This window comes from Aythya marila (genome assembly GCF_965140915.1).
Source record: "Aythya marila genome assembly, chromosome: 1".
NCBI classification, from domain to species: Eukaryota; Metazoa; Chordata; class Aves; order Anseriformes; family Anatidae; genus Aythya; species Aythya marila.
The window spans coordinates 107,077,513-107,096,654 of record NC_139042.1 but is presented as its reverse complement, the minus strand read 5'-3'; the positions used below and the strand labels follow the sequence as shown (position 1 = coordinate 107,096,654).

At 35.8% G+C, this 19,142-nt stretch overlaps 1 protein-coding gene across 3 annotated transcripts in view; it reads left to right on the top strand.

Annotated features, from left to right (window-relative positions):
• The window catches only part of GBE1 (1,4-alpha-glucan branching enzyme 1), a 177,616-nt gene that overhangs the window by 100,873 nt on the left and 57,601 nt on the right, over positions 1-19,142 (top strand). For all 3 annotated transcript variants that reach the window (XM_082769019.1, XM_082769020.1, XM_082769018.1), the window contains exons 8-12: positions 1,487-1,602; positions 1,820-1,947; positions 5,857-5,955; positions 8,828-8,938; positions 12,357-12,528. In XM_082769019.1, coding sequence (XP_082625145.1) covers positions 1,487-1,602; positions 1,820-1,947; positions 5,857-5,955; positions 8,828-8,938; positions 12,357-12,528 — 626 coding nt within the window. The remainder of the gene's footprint in view (positions 1-1,486; positions 1,603-1,819; positions 1,948-5,856; positions 5,956-8,827; positions 8,939-12,356; positions 12,529-19,142) is intronic.

Sequence of the window (19,142 nt, the reverse complement as noted above, 5' to 3'; positions counted from 1 at the left end):
TAGCACCAGCTATGTGCATATGTAAATTATAATTGTGATACAGCCTAATGCACTTTGAGCAAGGTGTACCCCTTCCATCTTGCCCAGCAGAGGGTGATGGGTGAGACCCTGCATGCTTCTGTGGAGCTTCCCCTTCTCCTTGGGCACAAACTTGGTAACAGGTGGGATCGTAGTTATGCTGTGTTGGGAAATTGGTATGAGATGAGCTGTAATGCTGGCAAATGTTGAAGATGTGGGCAAAAAAGCATTTGGCACCTCATGGGGTTAGTTGAGATGGATGAACTGTCTGGAAGCCTTAGTTCACAGGAGATGCACCTGATGCAGCCTGAGCTGAGAGTGTCAAAGGGCAGGGGCACAGCAGGTGACCAATGGAAGCAAGACACTTGTGGTTTTGAAACTACTAAGACCTACTATTGTAGGTCTTAGTAGTTTCAGTAGGAAAACTGTTTGCGAACAGTGGGAAAACTGAGAAACCATTCTGCTCTTTGTTATGAATTCTGTTCACAAATGCCTCTATGTGCTTAATCACTTGGAAAACTCTTTTATATTTATGTTTTACCGTCCATGCCTTGTTTGTGTGTTTGTTCTATACCATTACTGTTGTTCTGAATTGCAAATATCTCAACTTCCATTAGTCTGCACTTTAAGAAGTTCTGTAACACAGTAGATGATTTGGTGCTAAAAACCTACTGGTGATATGTGATTTGTATGCATAATTTAAGGAAGGGGAAAAAAAGAATTCAACTTTTGTTTGGCCTAGGAATTACTGTAAATCCATAAAATCTTGGGAAATAAATCCTACCTCATATACTTTCCTTTTGAATACCTAAAGGGGGCCTACAGGAAAGCTGAGGAGGGACTCCTTGTCAGGGAGTGTAGTGACAGGAGAAGGGGTAATGGTTTTAAACTACAAGAGGGTAGGCTCTAGATTAGACATAAGGAAGAAATTCTTTACTCTGAGGGTGGTAAGGCACTGGAACAGGTTGCCCAGAGAAACCATGGATGCCCCATCCCTGGAGGTGCTCAAGGCCAGGCTGAATGGGGCTTTGGGCAACCTGGTCTTGTGGGTGGTGTCCCTGCCCATGGCTGGGGGATTGGAACCAGATGATCTTTAAGGTCTTGTACAACCCAAACCATTCTACGCTTCTGTGCTTTTTCTGTTCCATTTTATAAGATCTGTTCTCACAGAGTATAATTGTCTTTAGAGTTGCAGATATACAGTGACACATACTGTGTTAAAACATGTTAAAACTATAACCTATATAGGTGTGTATATATAGGTAGCCGTGTATATATAGATACTGTAAGCTCCCATCTGCAATCTTAATTATGTTCAGTAAAAGACAGGGATTCAGGAAATGAGGAAAAAGCCATTAAAAAGGTAAAAGTCCAGTATAAGTAGTATATATTCAAGTGAGGAAAACTATATAACGAACTCCAGTTACTTTCACGGTTTCTAAAATTTTCCGTGTTTTTTTTTTTTTAGCTGGGAAGTTTTGAGATTCCTTCTTTCCAATCTGAGAATGTGGATCGAAGATTATGGCTTTGATGGCTTCCGATTTGATGGTGTTACATCTATGCTGTATCACCATCATGGAATTGGTAAGTAATTTGGTCAACTCTAATCTAAGTAGTCCTGTTATAGTTCTGTTACTGTGGAAATGGTGATACAAAAGTTCACTGAATGCTCAAAATTCAGACAATAATTCATCTTATTGTGCTGTTACATTGACAGATTTGAAATTATGAATAGCAATTTGTGTGTAGCAAAATGTGTTTAAAAATATAACTGTGTCCTTTAAACTTCATGTCTTTATAGGCACAGGATTCAGTGGGGATTACAATGAATATTTTGGCCTACATGTGGATGAAGATGCTTTGTGTTATCTAATGCTGGCCAACCACATGGTTAACTTCTTGCATCCAGAATGCATAACCATAGCAGAGGTAAAATCAGAATTTACCATACTCAGTGACATAATATTGATTAGTTTGCTTTGGGATTTGAATTTCCTGGTAATTATCAAGTCACACCTCAGGTACTCAAGGAACAATATAAGCTGACAAATATTAATCAGGAGAAAGACTTTGTCTTGTGAGGAAAAACAAGTGGAATACACATTTTGTGAATTTTCTGTGTTATTGGGTCATTAACTGATGTGGGGATTACCCCTCTCCCCCCAGTCTCCTTGAATGAGGTTTGTTTTCATTAGTTCAAAGTTTTTGCATGATTGCCATTTGTCACTAGCAATTCATGGTACTAAATCTTAACAGCCCTTGTGCTGTTTTGCATGTTTTAAATTATAATGGCATAATTGACAACTGTTCTTCATAATAATTGTGGTAAATTTATAAATGCTGAATTTATGTGCTAATTTATATTTAGTATTAAATTTCCTTAGGTTTTTGAGGGAATAAATAACTGTATTTAAGTTTGGTTCAGTTTTCAATGATATTTTATCTCTTTATCTAAATGAGTAATTCTTGTAAACCTTGAGGATTCTTCTATTGTTATATTTAAATATAACTCTTCATTTTAAAAAAGTTGCATCTATCTCATGTCATTATGGACTATACAGATTGTTAATAAAACATTTTTGGATTAGAGTTCCTAGTTCCTCCTTGGGAAAACAAAATTGTGCTTTTTTTTTAATTTTTTTTTTTTTTTACTTATGATTAGTTTGCATTATAAACAAAAACAGCTAAAAGCTTAATGGCAGGCTATCAAAAACAGCATCTGGTAAGCAATTAATAATAAAGTTGAGGTGGTTTCATTAATCTGTAGGCTTATTTGAAGCAAGTTATTGTGTGTGTGAGATGACTTATTTTCTAGGAAGACAGATTATAACCAATTTTAAGTTCAATCTGCTTATATTACATGGTATAAGAGTTGTAGAGTTGTTTTTATTTTTAATAATATGCCTCTTCAGTTTCTTGTGCTTGAGTTGAAAACTGCTTCTGTTTCAATATGATATTCTTCAGTTTAAGGCAGTCACTATACGGAACAGAAATTTGACCAATGTGTTCCATGGTTAAAGGAGACTTTCAGAAGGAGGAACTGTTGGCATAACTGAAAGTTGCAAAAGGCAATGAGGAATTTTGCTTTCTTATAATGATGATGGAATGAGAGCTCTATGAGTAAAATATGTTTTTGTCTAGCCATAATTAATGATAATACATTCCTTAATTATTTGATGGATAACTTGCACAGCTTTTTAATATTCTGTGCATTCACCATCTTAGTAGTTCCTAAATTTTTAGATATTACTGACTGCATGCTTATTTTTCATTTGGTCTTTTCCGTAAAACTGGGATTAAGATTTTGTGTAATTTGGAAAAAAAAGTGTTAAGGAAAATGTAAAACCTTCAGGCATGATGTAAAAACAAACAGGCAAAAAAATCCCTCCTGCAGTGATTTCATTTCTTTATATGCAGCTCATGTCAAACTAAGATGTGAGCAACTGCTTAGGAATTGGCGAACTATATCTGAATATGAAGATATACTGAACATAGTACTAATGGATTTTTTTAGTGTTCAGGCAAACTTTTTAGATATAGGTGGATATAATAAGTATTAAATTTCCAATTTTATTTCCCTAAATATGAATTTAAAAATTGTGAATAAAGTCAGTAGGTGCTATTTAAATCTCAGATGCACATCCTTGGCCTGGTAGGCATCACAGATGAGGCTTTTATTTCAGGTTTGGTGTTTTGGAGAGTGCTGGTCCTGCTTTTATTCTTTGACTGATTTAGCAGAAATATTGAATTTCCTTTTCTAGTATCTAAACATTTAGAAAGAAAATCTACTTTGCTAATCTTTAAGATGTACAACATGTGGAATCTCTAGTCTTAAGAAGTGGCTGAGGGAGCTGGGTTTGTTCAGTCTGGGGAAGAGGAGGCTCAGGGGAGACCTCATTGCTCTCTACAATTACCTGTAAGGAAGTTGTGGGGAGCGGGGGGTCAGCCTCTTCTCACAGGTCAGCAGCGATAGCACTAGAGAGAATGGCCTCAAGTTGTGCCAGGGGAGGTTTAGGTTGGAAATGAGGAGACATTTCTTCTCAGAAAGAGCAGTCAGGCATTGCAACGGGTTGCCAAGGGAGGTGGTGGCGTCACCATCCCTGGGGGTATTTAAGGAGAGGTTGGATGTGGTGCTTTAGGGACATGGTTTCGTGGGTGACATTGATGGTAGGGGTATGGTTGGACCGGATGATCTTGGAGGTCTTTTCCAACCATAATGATTCTATGTTTTGAAGATGTCTACATAAGGAGAATCAGTATTGTAAAAAGTACTGTGCGGGTGCAGAAATTCTTTTCATAGCTAGTTTTTCACTTTTAAAACTGCTTGTACTTTCCTTCAGTATGGCTATTCCCATACTTAACTCTGCTATTAATTTTCTTCAGTAAATTGAAAGAGGGAAATTGTGTGTGAAATACATAAATCTTGATAAATACTTCAAAATAAATAATAGGTTTGTTCATGTATGAAGAGAAATAGGGTAATCTAGACTAACCTCTTGCTCAGCGTAGGTTCAACACTCAACTTGCACTAGGTTGGTTGCTCAGGGCTTTGTCTCGTTGGTCTTGAAAATCTTCAGGGACATATCTCACACCACTCTGGGCAACATGTTCCAGAGCTTATTTATTGGAAACTTGTAAATGTTTGTTTGTTATACTTACATCCAGCTAGAACCATCCCTGTATCAATTTAGGACCTTTGTCACTTGTTCTCCTGCTATCTCACAAAAGGGTCTCTCTGTCTTTCTCAGTAGCCTCCTCAGGCGCTGGCTGCTGTTCTGTCCCCTGTAGCCCCTTCTTCCCCTTACTGAACAACTCCTTTCCCTCAGCCTCCCTTCCCAGGGCACGTGCTCCAGGTCCAGCTGTCCTGGTAACCTCCTGCTAAACTTCCTAGCAGTTTGGCAGGGTCTGTCTTTAACCGAGGACAGGGGTAAGGAGGAGAAAGTGGGTGCAGTTTTCTCTGTGGTATTATGACTGCTGAGTGAGTTGTGATAATCCCTTCCTTTGATCCCCTGTCTTTTCACTCAGCTGAGCATGCTGCCGGCCGTTTCTGCTGCCAGGACAGGAGGTTAGCTCATGCTCAGCGTGCTGCCAGCCCAGGCCCTTCCAGCAGAGCAGCTCCCCAGCCTGGCAGTCCCCAGTCTGCCCTGAGTCAATCCCAGGGGCAGGATTTGGCATTTGCCCTTGTTGAACTTCTAGATTGCTACAGCCAGTCAAGGTACCCCTGAATGGCAGCCTGCCTTCTTTCTGCACTCCACACTTTCCCCAAGGATGCCATACATGAGCTTTATGATAGTGCGGTCTGTTTCTTCACCTCTGTCAACGTTGGCATGTTACTTTCCAGGGTTAGCTGGATCAATAGTTTTGTTTTTGTGTTTAGGGAAAGGGTAGAGATTGTATTTTTCTTTCTTACTGTGCTTTATTCAGCTTCTTATTTTTATGCCATTCCTTATGCAAAATATCAATAAACAAAACGAAAGTTTAATTTGTCTTTTGTTGACTACTTTCTACTTGCTATTGATTATTTGGAGCTCAAGAGAGCTAATTATTTCAAATTCTGTCTCTACTAAGGTCTCTTTCTCTTCAAATATCTATTCTATTAAAATGCTTTGTAGTGGAGTATTTGATGAGACAAGCCATAATGCTACCCTGTAACTTTTGCATTCAAATAGTAAGTCTCGCTGTTGTGATCACCTGATTTTTCTCCCTTCCCTTGTCCCCCTGTCAATCTTTGAAGATGTTTAGTTTACAGAGTGCCTGTGTACTACAGTACTATTGTACGGTGGAAACTCTGAACTAGTGATTGCAATGCTAGCCAAATTATGTTGTGTTTTATTTAAGGATGTTTCTGGAATGCCAGCTCTTTGCCGTCCTGTTGCAGAGGGAGGAGGAGGATTTGATTATCGACTAGCCATGGCTATTCCAGATAAGTGGATACAGGTAAGGAAAGGTGTTCTAAAAATATGTTCTGCTCCTCAAAATGGTATGTTTCTCTAACTACGCATACAGAGAAACACTTTGGAATTCTGCTGATGAATTTTAGTCTCCCTTATCTGTTAACTTAATGCCCTATTAAAATAAGTTCTGACAGTCTTGAGTACAGATATTAGCGGCTGAAATGAGAGCTGTCAGATATCATATCTTAGGTTTCAGAAGATGAGTAACATCATGGGCTATTCTTTGCATTCTAGCTGATTTTTTTTTTCTTCATAAAATGCAATTTAATTTTGCAATAAAATGCAAAATGCAAACAAAATATTCATTTTGTTTGAAATAACCTGTCTCTTGCAGCAGCAGTATGATGTGCATTCTATATTGAATGTGAACAGATAAATAATTTATGTGCATATGGTTATCTTATTAAAAACAAACAAACAGAATCATACAATGAACCCTACTAAAATTGGGCATAACAATTGGCATGGAGGATCGATAGAGCTGAAAATTTAACCAAAGTAATCACAGGCAAATTACACTAACACCACCAATCAGTACCAAGGGGTTACAAAAAGAATAATAAAAGTCTGTAAATGCTCTTCAAGAACAATAATGTACTAATAAACATTGACTTTGATAAGGATTAAAATCACCTTTTGCTTAATACAGAGGATCACAAGAAAAAGAATGAAACAATAAATGATCTCAAAAGGCTTTTACTGATGTTTAAGAAAATGCTCTTCAGTTAAATATAAGATTGCATCCAAATCCCTGGGTGTATCATGATAATCTGAAAACAGTAAATGTTCTATATGAACATTAATGCTTCAATAAACGTAGTGAGTAGCTTAAAATAAAAAGTGAATTAACTTATCTTCAGCGTCTTTCACTTTTGTAACTAGGAGGTAGAGGGCAGATTGGTTGAAAAATAGTTTTTGAACTTTTTTTCATGTGGAAGACAAACTTGCCAGCTTTTCTAAGATCATTACTAAACTTCAGAGTGTGTAGTTCAGATTCTGGATGCAGTGAGGGCTCGTAAGTCTGTAGTAACAAAGAAAAAACCTTGTTGTGATGGTCTTAATGGTTGTTTTTTTCCTTCTACCTTCAGCTTCCCTACCACTCTCTGACTTGTAAAGACGAGTGATTTCCTGGTAAAAATATTACACAGGGGAGGAAAAACAAACAAACAAACAAACAAAAAAACCCTACAATTTTAGAAGAAAACTTTATAATAACAAATTATAATCTATTTTGGCCATCTCTGCTGTGAGCTGCTTATTTTAATTTTCAATATACAGAGAGGAAGCATGCCTATCCTGCAGTAAGTTCTGTCCTTTAACTGGGGAGAAAGCTTCCAGAAACAGCAGGTGAATGTTTGGTATGCTGATGGGATGTTGGGTGTAAACTCAGCTGTTATAGTCTAGGCTCTTTCCCAGCATACTCAGATTATGTAGGAGTGTGATTGTGCAAGAACGTAGGGACATGCAGGCAGAAATGTTCTTGATGAGGAAACTGCAAATAAGTAATCACAACAGAAGATCTTGAGGTGGAAGAAGAGGTTATGCGTGTGCTTCTGTTACTGCACTTCTCAAGATAGAAGTAAAGCTAAAAGGACTGGAAGAGGAAACTTAGAAGCAAGGTCTATCGACTGTTGTTTTTTTGTTTGTTTGTTTGTTTGTTTTTTCCTAGACTGCTTGCTTACATTTCTCTCCAGCTTTTAAGTATGTACCTTCTAAAAGCATGTTTTTCTGGGCAACTTCCTAAAAGCAGTTTTAGACCTGAAGGATCTCCAGGGATCCATGAGCTTTTTCTGAGGGATTTGTAAAAAGTAGTTCCTGTAACTGAAAAAGTAGTTGCTGTAACAGTGGGTTCAATAGGTCAGGTTTAACATAGACCTAGTATATAATATGATGCTGCATAGGTGCCTGAATGTTTTCAGGGCAAGAACTCAGGCTGGGGGGAAAAAGTTGTTTAGGAGTACATAGTTAAAATAGGAATGCTAAATTTTATGGGATCACATCAGCCTTCTTTGTCACTGCCTTTTTATCTTTTTATCTATCATGTACATGACATATATACCTTTTTATGTATACATCATGCATATATATACATGTTTAAACTGGAGTGAACAATGGAGAATGATAAAGCCTTATAGAAAAAGAAAACGGTGAAATTAGGCTAGATTTAGAAGAGGGAAATAGTATCATGTGAGACAGAAAATTGCTATTGATGTGATTTGTTAAATTGCTTAAAAAAGAAAAAAGCTAACATGGCAGAAAATAAAGTATGTTTTGTATTCCAAAACTCAGGCATTCAAACTGGTTTGGAACTGAGCTGGAATTTGCAGATCAGGGAATGTGGAAGTCCCTGTGCTAAGCAGATTCTCACTGTACATGTATTGTACGCTTCATGGCAGCAACATAGGTGCAATCTTGCAACGTGACATTCTCCACAGCACCGCTCAGTACTTAAGCTATAGTTACGAAGGATGGTGCCATATGCCAAGGTTACTTGAAATACAGGACATATTTCAATACCTTATGTAGGTTGGTCTGTGCAGATATTTCTTCCCAGTTTTTGGTGCAGTGTTCTGTTGCGGCTCGTAAATCATATGCCCCACTGTATCAAAGGAATTACGTGATAGGTGCCAGGTCCTGTTTTCCCTATTGATACATGGGAGTACAGGGGAAACAAAGTATGCAAGTTATCTCTTTGGATCACCAGAGAGAGCTCATCATGTCAAAGCTTGGTAGCAGGAAAAGTTGAAGTCCACAGTTTATTGGAAATTGCTGTGCCAATATAATGAAGAAAGGCAGTACAAGGCTTGTACTTAAACAGAAGTAACCTGTGAATGATATTTCCTTAATTTCTGTAGATCATTAAGGAGCTGAAAGATGAAGACTGGAATATGGGAAATATTGTGTATACGTTAACAAACAGGCGGTATGAAGAAAAATGTATTGCATATGCAGAGAGCCATGACCAGGTATGATACCTGTTTTTTTTTTCCATATATAAGCAAGTAAAAGATAAAGTTTAGAGGTTTAGCAGGTTTTTGTTTTTAAAATTGAGCCTAGATTTGAGATGGGCAGGTCTGGTATGCTGCTTGTGGTTTTTTTGTTTGTTTGTTTGTTTGTTTGTTTTTGTTCTTTTTTATTTTGGTTTGGTTTTGAGCTTCCTTTTTAGTAAAAGAATCCTGCCATGCATGGCTGGGTGGTGTTATCTTTTCAGTTTTGTTTTCTAACAAATAAATTCTAGCCTCCTCTTTGTCCTGCCTGTCATAGGACATAGGAAGGCATATAATCCATGCTTTCTAAAAATCCACTTTCCATAAGGTAGGCTGAAGCATTGTTTATGGTAAGTGTTAAACAAGATGACAATTTAGCAAATTTGCTCACTCAGTCAGCGTTTGAAATGTGTTTATTCCCTTCAAGAAAATGTTTTCTTTCTGAAAGGATTGCAAACCCCAATCCTATTCTGAGATCTAAATGGAGTGTTCTTTAACAGTGTGATTCAAAACACAGCAATTGTAAAGGTTCTGTATATGGAAAAACAAAAAAAGTAATGATGAGTTTGGATAACACTCATCTCCCACAATCTTTCAAAGTTTGTTTGTTTTTTTTCCTGAGGAATCAGAAAACATGATGGTTGAGAACTTTAAAATTTTAAACTTAAAAATAAATAAACCATTTTCTAATAAAAAGCTTAAGTAATCTACTTTCAACTCGTTCCTTTATGTAAGAGGTGGACATTTCTAATACCTTTAATAATGTAAATCAACAGAAGTATCTAAAATTACAGCTATATTATATTTTCAAAATAATTTATCAGCTTTCTTTACTGTACCTATTTGCCTTCCTATCACTGAGATTGTTATACAGTGTTCACGTAAAGTGTGAGAGCAGAGTCCAAGTCCTGGTTAAGAACTTCAGGTATTACTTGGAAACGTATATTCTTCTGATTATATGCTTTTAGTAAAGGTGATCCTTCATCCCAAAGTGTGACATGTATAACATTTCTGTTGTTGTTGTTTTATTTCATGCTAGATTATATCAATAGTTTTTCATATGACAATATATTTCTGTTTTAGAATCTCATGTTTGGGAAGAATTTATTTTGAGCTGATTTTTATTTTTTTATTTTTTTTTTTTTTAAAGAGGATTGCAGTCAGACACCAGGATAACATGTGAGAAGTAGGATAGAGAAATTAAATGGGAGTGTGGATAAAATTCAATGTAAAAATATTCAGTGATGCCCATAAGAGGCTGAAACAATTCCAATTTTTTATATGTAATGATGGGTTATGAATAGACTACTAACAATCCAAGTACAAGGTCTCATGGTTATAGCAGATAATGGAAAATACCAACTCAGTGCTCATAGCAGTCAAAAAAGCAGATAGATTACTTGGAATTGTTATGAAAGGAGCAGACAGCAAAATCAGTATTCCACTGTAGCCTTTTATGGTTTACTTGCATCATGAATATTGGAGGCAGGTTTGGTCTTGTATCTCGGGAGATCCAGCATAACTGGAAGAAGTGCTGAGAGAGATGGTAAGAATAATTAGAAGGTATGGAGTGGCTTTCAAAGGAAGAAAACTAAATAGACTAAGACGCTTCAGGGTAGAAAAGAGATCATTAAAAGTGGAAGGACATCAGTTCATAAAGTCGTGACTGGCATAGAAAATGGGAACAGGGAACAATTACCCCTATTTCCAATGGGAAGATTAGAGAAGATATTAAAACTAACAGATGCCAGATTCTGAGTAAAGAGTTGTTGTTCCTCCCCCGTCTCTCTGGCATGAAGCAAGTTCTGTAACCCCTTGTCATAGGATGATGTGTTTGTTCAAACTTTGTGACTTCTAAAGCGTTTGAATTTGTTTCAAAGGAGATTGATTGAAGGCTCCTGAATACAGACATGCTGTTTCACCTGTTTTCTGTGATTGTTAGGGTAACATTTTGGGGAAGTATTGTTAAGAGTTTTGTTTGCCTTCATACTCTCTGCTGCCTGTTAGCTACTGGCTGCTTTTGGAGACAGTACACTAAGCCAGATAGCCTGCTGGTCTGATGTCATACACTTCATGCACTTGTGTCTGTGTGAATACAGAAGTTAAGTAATCCTTTTATTGAAATAGAAGAATACTCATTAACTATTAAAAAGTAGAGCCAAATGAAAGGCATGCAAATACAGGTCTGCTTAATACAGAACTTTTTAGCATTGCAGTCTTGCCCTTGTTGCATAATAACTTCTTCCTTAGCTTGAAGGAATTTATTTTTAACTTGAGGGAATTATCTATTTATGCCATTATATTGCTAGTCTGAAAACTGAAGGATGATGGGGCCTTTCAGCTAGAGCTGTTTCCACATAGACAACTAAGTTGTAATGTAGTGAGTTTTCACGTTAGAGTATAAAGAGACAGGCTGATGAAACAAAAATCATATATTTCCATGCAAACACTCCAAAATATTTTCAACTACCTGTATGCTAATATATTCGAATAATCCTAATAATATTAGAATAACCAACAGCATTTGTTTGGTGTTTTTCCATTCTTAAATACCAGCAAACACTACGAAGTTAGTAATTCAGTTACTGTTTTTTTGATAGAAATACTAGCTTATTTTGCTACCTTCTGTGAAATCAGAAAACTAGTAATATTCTCGATAACATATAAATGAATGTTTCACACTCTGCATCTGTAAATCAGGAATATTGTTAGTAGCTCTTTATTTGTACATCGTAGGAACTTTACTTGAGATGTTTGCTTTCTTAGTTTTGTTTTGTTTTTGTTTTTTTCCCCTACAAAAATTCCAAAATGCTAGGTCTCTTGTGGTTTATTGAGTGTACACTAGCATTTTACATTTAATATATGTAGGCAAAAAGGTTCTCAGAAGTAATTGTGCAGTTTGATACCATCAAGTGAAATATAAGATCATAGCAAGGGTGAGATAGCTAGGAGCTGATTGACTGTATACGTACACTCACAGGATTGCAAAGGAAAAGTGCAAAGTTGGGTCAGGTGTTCAGGCAGGGCTCAGCTCAGGGATGTCTCTGTGTCAACTTGCAGACTTTTTCTTTTTGACAAGAGATCACGTATCACAATCAAGTGGTTACACATCAAAAAAAATGCAACGCTGCAATAATTAGCAGCTAGGCTCATCAGCAGGGGCAGGATGTTCACTTTGTGAACTGGGACCAGACTGTGTACACTGAGTCACGTCCTTAACCCCTTGCCAGTCTCCTGAATGGCGCAGGTTGGAAGGAACCTTAAGGATCATCTTGTTCTAATGTTCCCTTTAGAATACAGAACACCTGTTTCAAAAAAAAAAAAAAAAAAAGTTAGAAACACTTCTAGTACACTAGTACACTCGGGTTTTCTTCATTTTTTTTTTAAACTATTATAGGCACTTGTTGGTGATAAGACACTGGCATTTCGATTGATGGATGCAGAGATGTATACAAACATGAGTGTGCTCTCGCCTCTAACTCCAGTTATTGATCGTGGAATACAGCTTCATAAAATGATTCGTCTCATTACTCATGCACTTGGAGGAGACAGCTATCTCAACTTCATGGGTAAGTAATCTTAGGAGCATGCCTTTCATTTTCTCATCTACAGAAGGCTTGGCAGTGAAATCAAAAGATATGACACCATCTTATAGTCATGCTATTTATTTTTGAGCATAAATATTTTTGTAAAGATTTAGTACAAATTGTAATACACATTGTTTTTCTGTCTGTAAGATACACTGTAAGCTAAGAAAATAAAATCAGGGTGGTTCCTAATTGTAACAGAAATAAGGTTTGGAAGTGTGCTAAGTGTGTTCAGAAGTTACTCTGATTTATAACTTAAACTAGTATTTTAATGGTAATTCTACAAGTCTGTCAGATGGTAAGCCTCGTCTTACAGAGCTAGCTTGTCTTTCATCTGTTCTTCTCTTCCTAAGCTTTTTAGGGTAACAATGAAATAACTAAGGATAGCTCTGTGCTTACTTCAATTACTCATTATCAAATAATTAGTGAAGGGAAGTAATCTGGAATCAGTTGATTTATATTTCATTGCTTCCAAGTGAAGAGCAGAAGCTTAATGAGGTGCAGGCAAGGACAAATTTTAGAGACAGGAAGCACGTCCTGCTGTGGAAGAAGGGAAGTAATAAAAGCTAGATATACTTTTTGTTTGTAAGAAAAAAAAAAAATAACTGTTGCACTGCTTCCTAAGCACTACAAAAGCTTCGGTAGTTGCTCTCATTTGATCAACAAGCTGCAGTTCAATTTGGTAGTCTTAAAAATTGAATGTTGCTCTTATTTTTACATGCAATGCTAAAGCAATGTAAGCTTGATGCTGTCTTCTGGATTTTTATTCCTTAATTTCTTTGTGAAATAATCATTACTTTACAGAATTGTTTGTTGTTATTGTTGTTGTGGTTGTTGGTTTTTGTTTGTTTTGTTTTGTTTTTTACTGTGATGTGGTGTGGCAAGTTTTGTATGGCAGTTCTGTTAGTTACATAAAGGGAAAAAAGGCTGAAAGCATGCTGAAAACAATTATTTTAGACAGTTTTTACACAGTGAAACACTTGAAAATTACATACTTTTTAGCTTAGTAATGCCTTCAGTTTTTGCTCTTAAATGTTTTATTACGAAGTTTGAGGAGCATTGGATATATTCTGCTTGCCTTCCTTAGTAGAATGTTTATAGTATACTATAAAATAGATGTATTAAAATATATTTATAAGTTTAAAAAAATGAAAAAACAAGTGGTGCTGACATTTGATTTAAACATGTTTGTGCTGATGTCTTCTCTTTCACAGTATTAGGACACTCAAACTTACATACCATGGCTGTGGTTTGGGGGTTTTCTTTTGTTAAAGAACTAAAGTAACTTGAATACGCTACAAAAATAAAAATAAAAAATATAATTGTATGGTATACTAGTGAAGCTACTGGTTCCAATAACATGTACGTAGGATACTTTCTCAAGAATGAAGAGTGAATGAAATAAATATTTGAATTGTGTAGTCAGGCACCAAAATGTACAAGCTATGATGTGTGCTGTTCTGTTCAGATTAGTGATACTACAGTAGTTGAGGAAACAGGTGTTTAGAAAGTATGTGTACTAAACTGCAGATGTCTCTGTCCCAGATTGACTTCATAAGGTTAGAAAAATGATCAGTAATTCAATGTGGCATGTTAAATTCAGTGTGTCAATGCAGGTTGATTGAGCAATTAATATTGTGTATCCTTGAGTACTGCAAATGTTTCAGTAAATACATTATCATTTGCTATATGTAAAAGGTGGAAAAAAAATTGTAATGAATGTTGGAGTAGAAAACTTACGTTCAGAATGCTTTCAGTCTGGTGTACTTAAAATGCTAGTTAAGCAAATACAGTGATAAATGAGTTTTCTAAATTTCAGTTTTGAGAGAAAGACAAGAGTTGGGAAGAGAAGCCTCAAGTGAGGTAGGAGGAAGGGGGCAGGGGGTGTCTCTTTTCAGAACACCTGGAGAAAGCACTCTGGGTGCCTCTGTGCTTCCCTGGGTCTTTCAATAATTCTATTGTGTTTTCTTCTGAAAACTAAGATGACAAAGCAACATGCTGCCTTTTCAATGCTTTGCTTACCTTAACGAAAAGGAAACACCTAAAAATAAATAATAATGTATTAGGGGTACACATGGAATTGGAAAACTGTGCTCTCAAAGATATGCTTGAATTTCTCTTTGAAGATCTAGAATTATATTTGACTACCCCAGTGTTGGAGTATCACTTACATTCTGTATGTGAAAGATTGTTACTGAGAAGTTTTGTTTCCACTGATCACTGCTCGTGACTTTCTCCTGATGCTATTAACACAGGATAGTTCTGTGCCCTTATTACAGACATCTATGAGAAACCACTGGAAAAGTCCTGGAAGTAGTTAACCTTATTTTCCATGTTTCTGGACATTAAATTTTCACTGACAGCCCAGTATAGGCAAGCAGTGACGTATGAAAACTTAAGTTTGAACAGTAAAACTTTGCACATTAATTTTCTAATAATACAGATCATTGGTATATTCTTTTCTACTGTCTGTTTCAGTTTTCTGTGCAGCTTTTGCAAGTAATCTCTAGGGTTTCATTTGCCCATCTGGAATGGAAGACTTAACCTAGAAAGGAAAAACTTAACACGCTTCACTGAAAATGAGCATGACAGTGATTAACATTCCGCTTTAGGGAATGAACACTCTGGAAGGACAGTTTGTTTAATAATAATAGTATTGTTTTATAGTAATTGTTTTGATACTTCTGCTGTATCTAAATCCTTTTCTTTCAAAGCACATAGGGAGTAGCAATCATACTATAGTTGCAGTTTGTTCTGCCCAATTCCTGTTGTTGATGGAGATTTTAGTACTGAGACTGGCCAGTGCTGGTCAGAAAATGGTATGCGATTTTAGGAAATCACAAAACTTACTAATTCTTTTTGTGCTATGCTTTAATAAGGTCACAGTTTCCTCCTCCACCGGCAAGCTTCCATGAAGGTGTTAACATAGATAATACACATCTGATTGTCTGAGATTTAATGACATTTTAAGAAAAAGTCCAAAGCATTCACAGTATCTGCCTGTATTAGTAGAAGTCGTTTTTCTATTGGCAATATTGGTAAAACCTCTGTTCATACACAAGTATTTTTGTTTGTAATTGTAATGATAATGAAATACAAAATGCATATAATATTAATGTAGTTCAAAACAGAAGAAAAACTTGGAAAAATATTTGGAGTCAAAGATATTTGCCTACTCTAATGTGAAGATTCAAAACCAAAATAAATACCCTACATCTGACTAAACTAGAATCTTTCTTGTCAATTCAACTACTACAAAAGAACAAAAAGTCTTAAGGTTTGCTTATTTCCTAAATTGCTAAACAAGGACTAATAGAAGTTAAAAGACTTCTAAAATACTACAGGGATCTTCTGATCACACCTTGTGAATAAATTAACCACTGTTGTCATCCACTGGATGATGTCTAACTTCAACATTAAAAACTCTCATATATTTCCCATAAATACTAGTTGTACTGTTCTGTTTGTATGTTGCTTCATTTTCCATCCTGTCCTTGAAGAAAAGCTATAGGCAACTGTAGTAGTTCATTTCCTTGAAATTTTCTTTCCTATTCTCTTGCTCGTTGTCTGCACCCTGCAATTATGGAAAACCCTGCAGGACATGTTGAAGAGCTGTGCAGTACTTCAGTGAGCTTGTTTCCATTTTCTCTCCTTCTCTTGTGGTTCATCTGTGTCTACCTAAATTTAGGCAAGGAATGGTAACTGCTTTATTGCCTAGAATAGACGTAAGATCTAGCCCAAAGGGCCTTAAATAGCACTGTAGATCCTTGGGATCCGTTATAGCACAAATATTTACTGTTTTATGCCACTAAAACCTTGCTTTTCAGTTTGCAAACAATCATTTTCTTGCTTCCTTCTTCATTTAAAATAGGCTTAAACTTGAATCTATTGATTTAAATTGAGATTAATCCCAACATGAATCTCTAGTACTGTTTTCTGTGGCTTTTCTATAGTAAAACAACTGTTAATTAGGGCTCCAGAGACCAAGTCTCTCTCTCCCTGAAAAACAAGTTTTTTTTCACTTAGAAGCAAGGAAATGATTTTCATTAACTACAGAAATTTGCAGTCACAATCATTGAATGATGGTGTTACTGTTTGGGATGACATTTATCTCTGTTTCACTAATATCAAATCAATCTGAAATGCTTCCTTTTCTTTCCATTCTTCCCACTCATCAGTTCACTTACACAGTAGTTTATTTATATTTAGAGTTCTTTTTATTTTTATATTTTTTATGCTCTAAACAGTTTCTTCTCTAATGGTTTGGTATGAGGACTTGTTCTCTCTTTGGCCTTTAAAAAAAATAATATGCATCAATTATTCCTCCAAATGAGTATTCTGCAGAAAGAAACTTAGATTTTTGTAAGCTAAGGAATTTGATAATAAAAAAGCATTTATTAGGCAAAAAAAAAAAAAAAAAAAAAAAAAAAAGTTAACCAAGGAAAGAAATAAATAGTGCAAAAGCTGTATCAGTTGCACCAATTTCAGTCTGGGAGATGTGCATACAATTTGCTTTAAGAATGTTAAGTTAAAGTTTGAAATAAAAAGAACAGAACATAACCTACAATATAAATTGGGATGTCATTTAAGGCAAAATGTATCTTTTTCTGATTCAAAACCTAAAATACTACTTTTCTTGCTATCTACTCTGGTTAAAAAGAAATTGTATTCAGAACAAGGATATTCATTTTAAACCAAAGGGGTTATTTTCTTTTTCTTAGAGATGTTGCAAACAAGTGACTCTGAATTTTATTTTTTCTGTTTACTTTCTTACAATTATTGCTGTTGTGCCTTGGTTTCAGTGATTATTGTGACTTTTTTTGATCATAAGTTAGAAAATAGCCTTGCAAGAGCAAATACTTGTTAAACTAGTTCCATACAGTCAACTCCTGTTAATGAACAGTCTTAAAATGCTCAGCTAGTAAAGGATAGGGAGTTTGAAGTCATCCTTCTTAGTATGCTTAGCTGGCATACCTGGCAAATGTGCTTTCTGTGTTGCCAGTTCTACCAGGTGTTTTAATTTCATGGCAGTCTGACAGAAACAATTAAAATCATAGAATCATAAAAGTTGGAAAAGACCCTTAAGATCATGCAAGGTGCAAAATAAGGGTGTTATCTGAGGTTTTACCTACAATTTGGCATAGACTTCTTGTCTGCCTACAGTGTTGTTCCACAGTACACCATATGCCCCCACTCAAAACTTAGGGAGTGGAAGTGGAGAATCCAGTTTTTTAGAATAGGCTTCCTTAATTGCTTTGAGTCTCTTCTGGAAGGTCTTCTAGATGTACAAATTGTTAATATATTTGTTCATTTACAGTTCAGTAAAATACGCTTCACTTCTACATACACTCAAAATGCTTTAGAGATTAGTACAAAAGCAATTAAAGAGGAAGACTGTCTCAGAATGTAACACAAACACATACGCACATGTCCATTTTTCCTTCCGTTCCAACTTCTCTTCACAAAGTGTGTCCAAATACTAGAAATTGGTTGTGGTAATTGATTCCATTTCCTACTTGAGAGGGTAGGGAAGAAAGCTCCATACCTGTGTGTATCTCTTTTAAATATGGAAATGAAATGGCTTTTTGCATACATGTGGTGATTAGTTATTGTCTACACTGTGGTTTCTCAAGTTAGAAGCCTTGAAAAATAAACCTTCACAGTCAGCAACATCCTCAGAACTCAGGAGTTAACAGCTGCTCCGACATTTTTCATGGATTGAGATCTGGGTGTAATTTTTCCAGGGCAGGAGGGAGTCCTTTGAATTGAGGACTCTCAATGTCTTGTGTGACTTTTCTGTGTTTTTTTTTTTTTTCAGAGCAACGCTGACATGTCAAGCAATGCTGATGTTTCCTTAGTTTGTGTCTAACTCTTGGGTCTTCATAGTATCAGATATTCAAGTATTATGAGTGGAGTGGATATGTAGTAAATCAAACCATTCTAATTGGGTTATAAGGTTGGATTTTTTTTGAATGATGCATAGTTTTCCATTTTTTTTTCTTTCTCTGCTGTTACAGAGACTTTATTTATTTATTTATTTATTAACCTAAGTTATTTGGGGGAATTATAGATTTTCTTGTATTATGCTTAGTGCCGCCATTTAATCACAGTAATACTGGTATTGTGACCTCTGCTAATGCTTCAAGCTTTCTTCTTAAGACTCCATCTGTTTCCTTGCATCTTGTGTAGTTTGTACAGCTCGCAGTTCAGGTTTGTAACATCTCTGTCAACATGTGTGAGTGTATGTAACCAGATCTACTGATTCGATGGATTGTGTCACATGAAATCTTCTATATCTCTTTGTACAAAAGTCTTTGTTAGTGCTTTATTGTTCTGAAGAATGATCACAATAATAAGCTTGTGTATATTACAACTTGGCATGTTTAGCAGTGATTTTCAGAAGAATTTCTCTAGTTAAGCATGAAAAAATATAATTTACAGAAATTATGACAAAATTGTTATGTTATCGAAAGCATTTTCTACATCTTCTGGATTTTTGATTCTGCAGGACATAGCTGTTCCTTTGTCCTCTCACAATTGTTTTTTCCTCCTTTTGTAGCTATGAAGTTCAGGAAAATTTCTGTAAATGATAATTA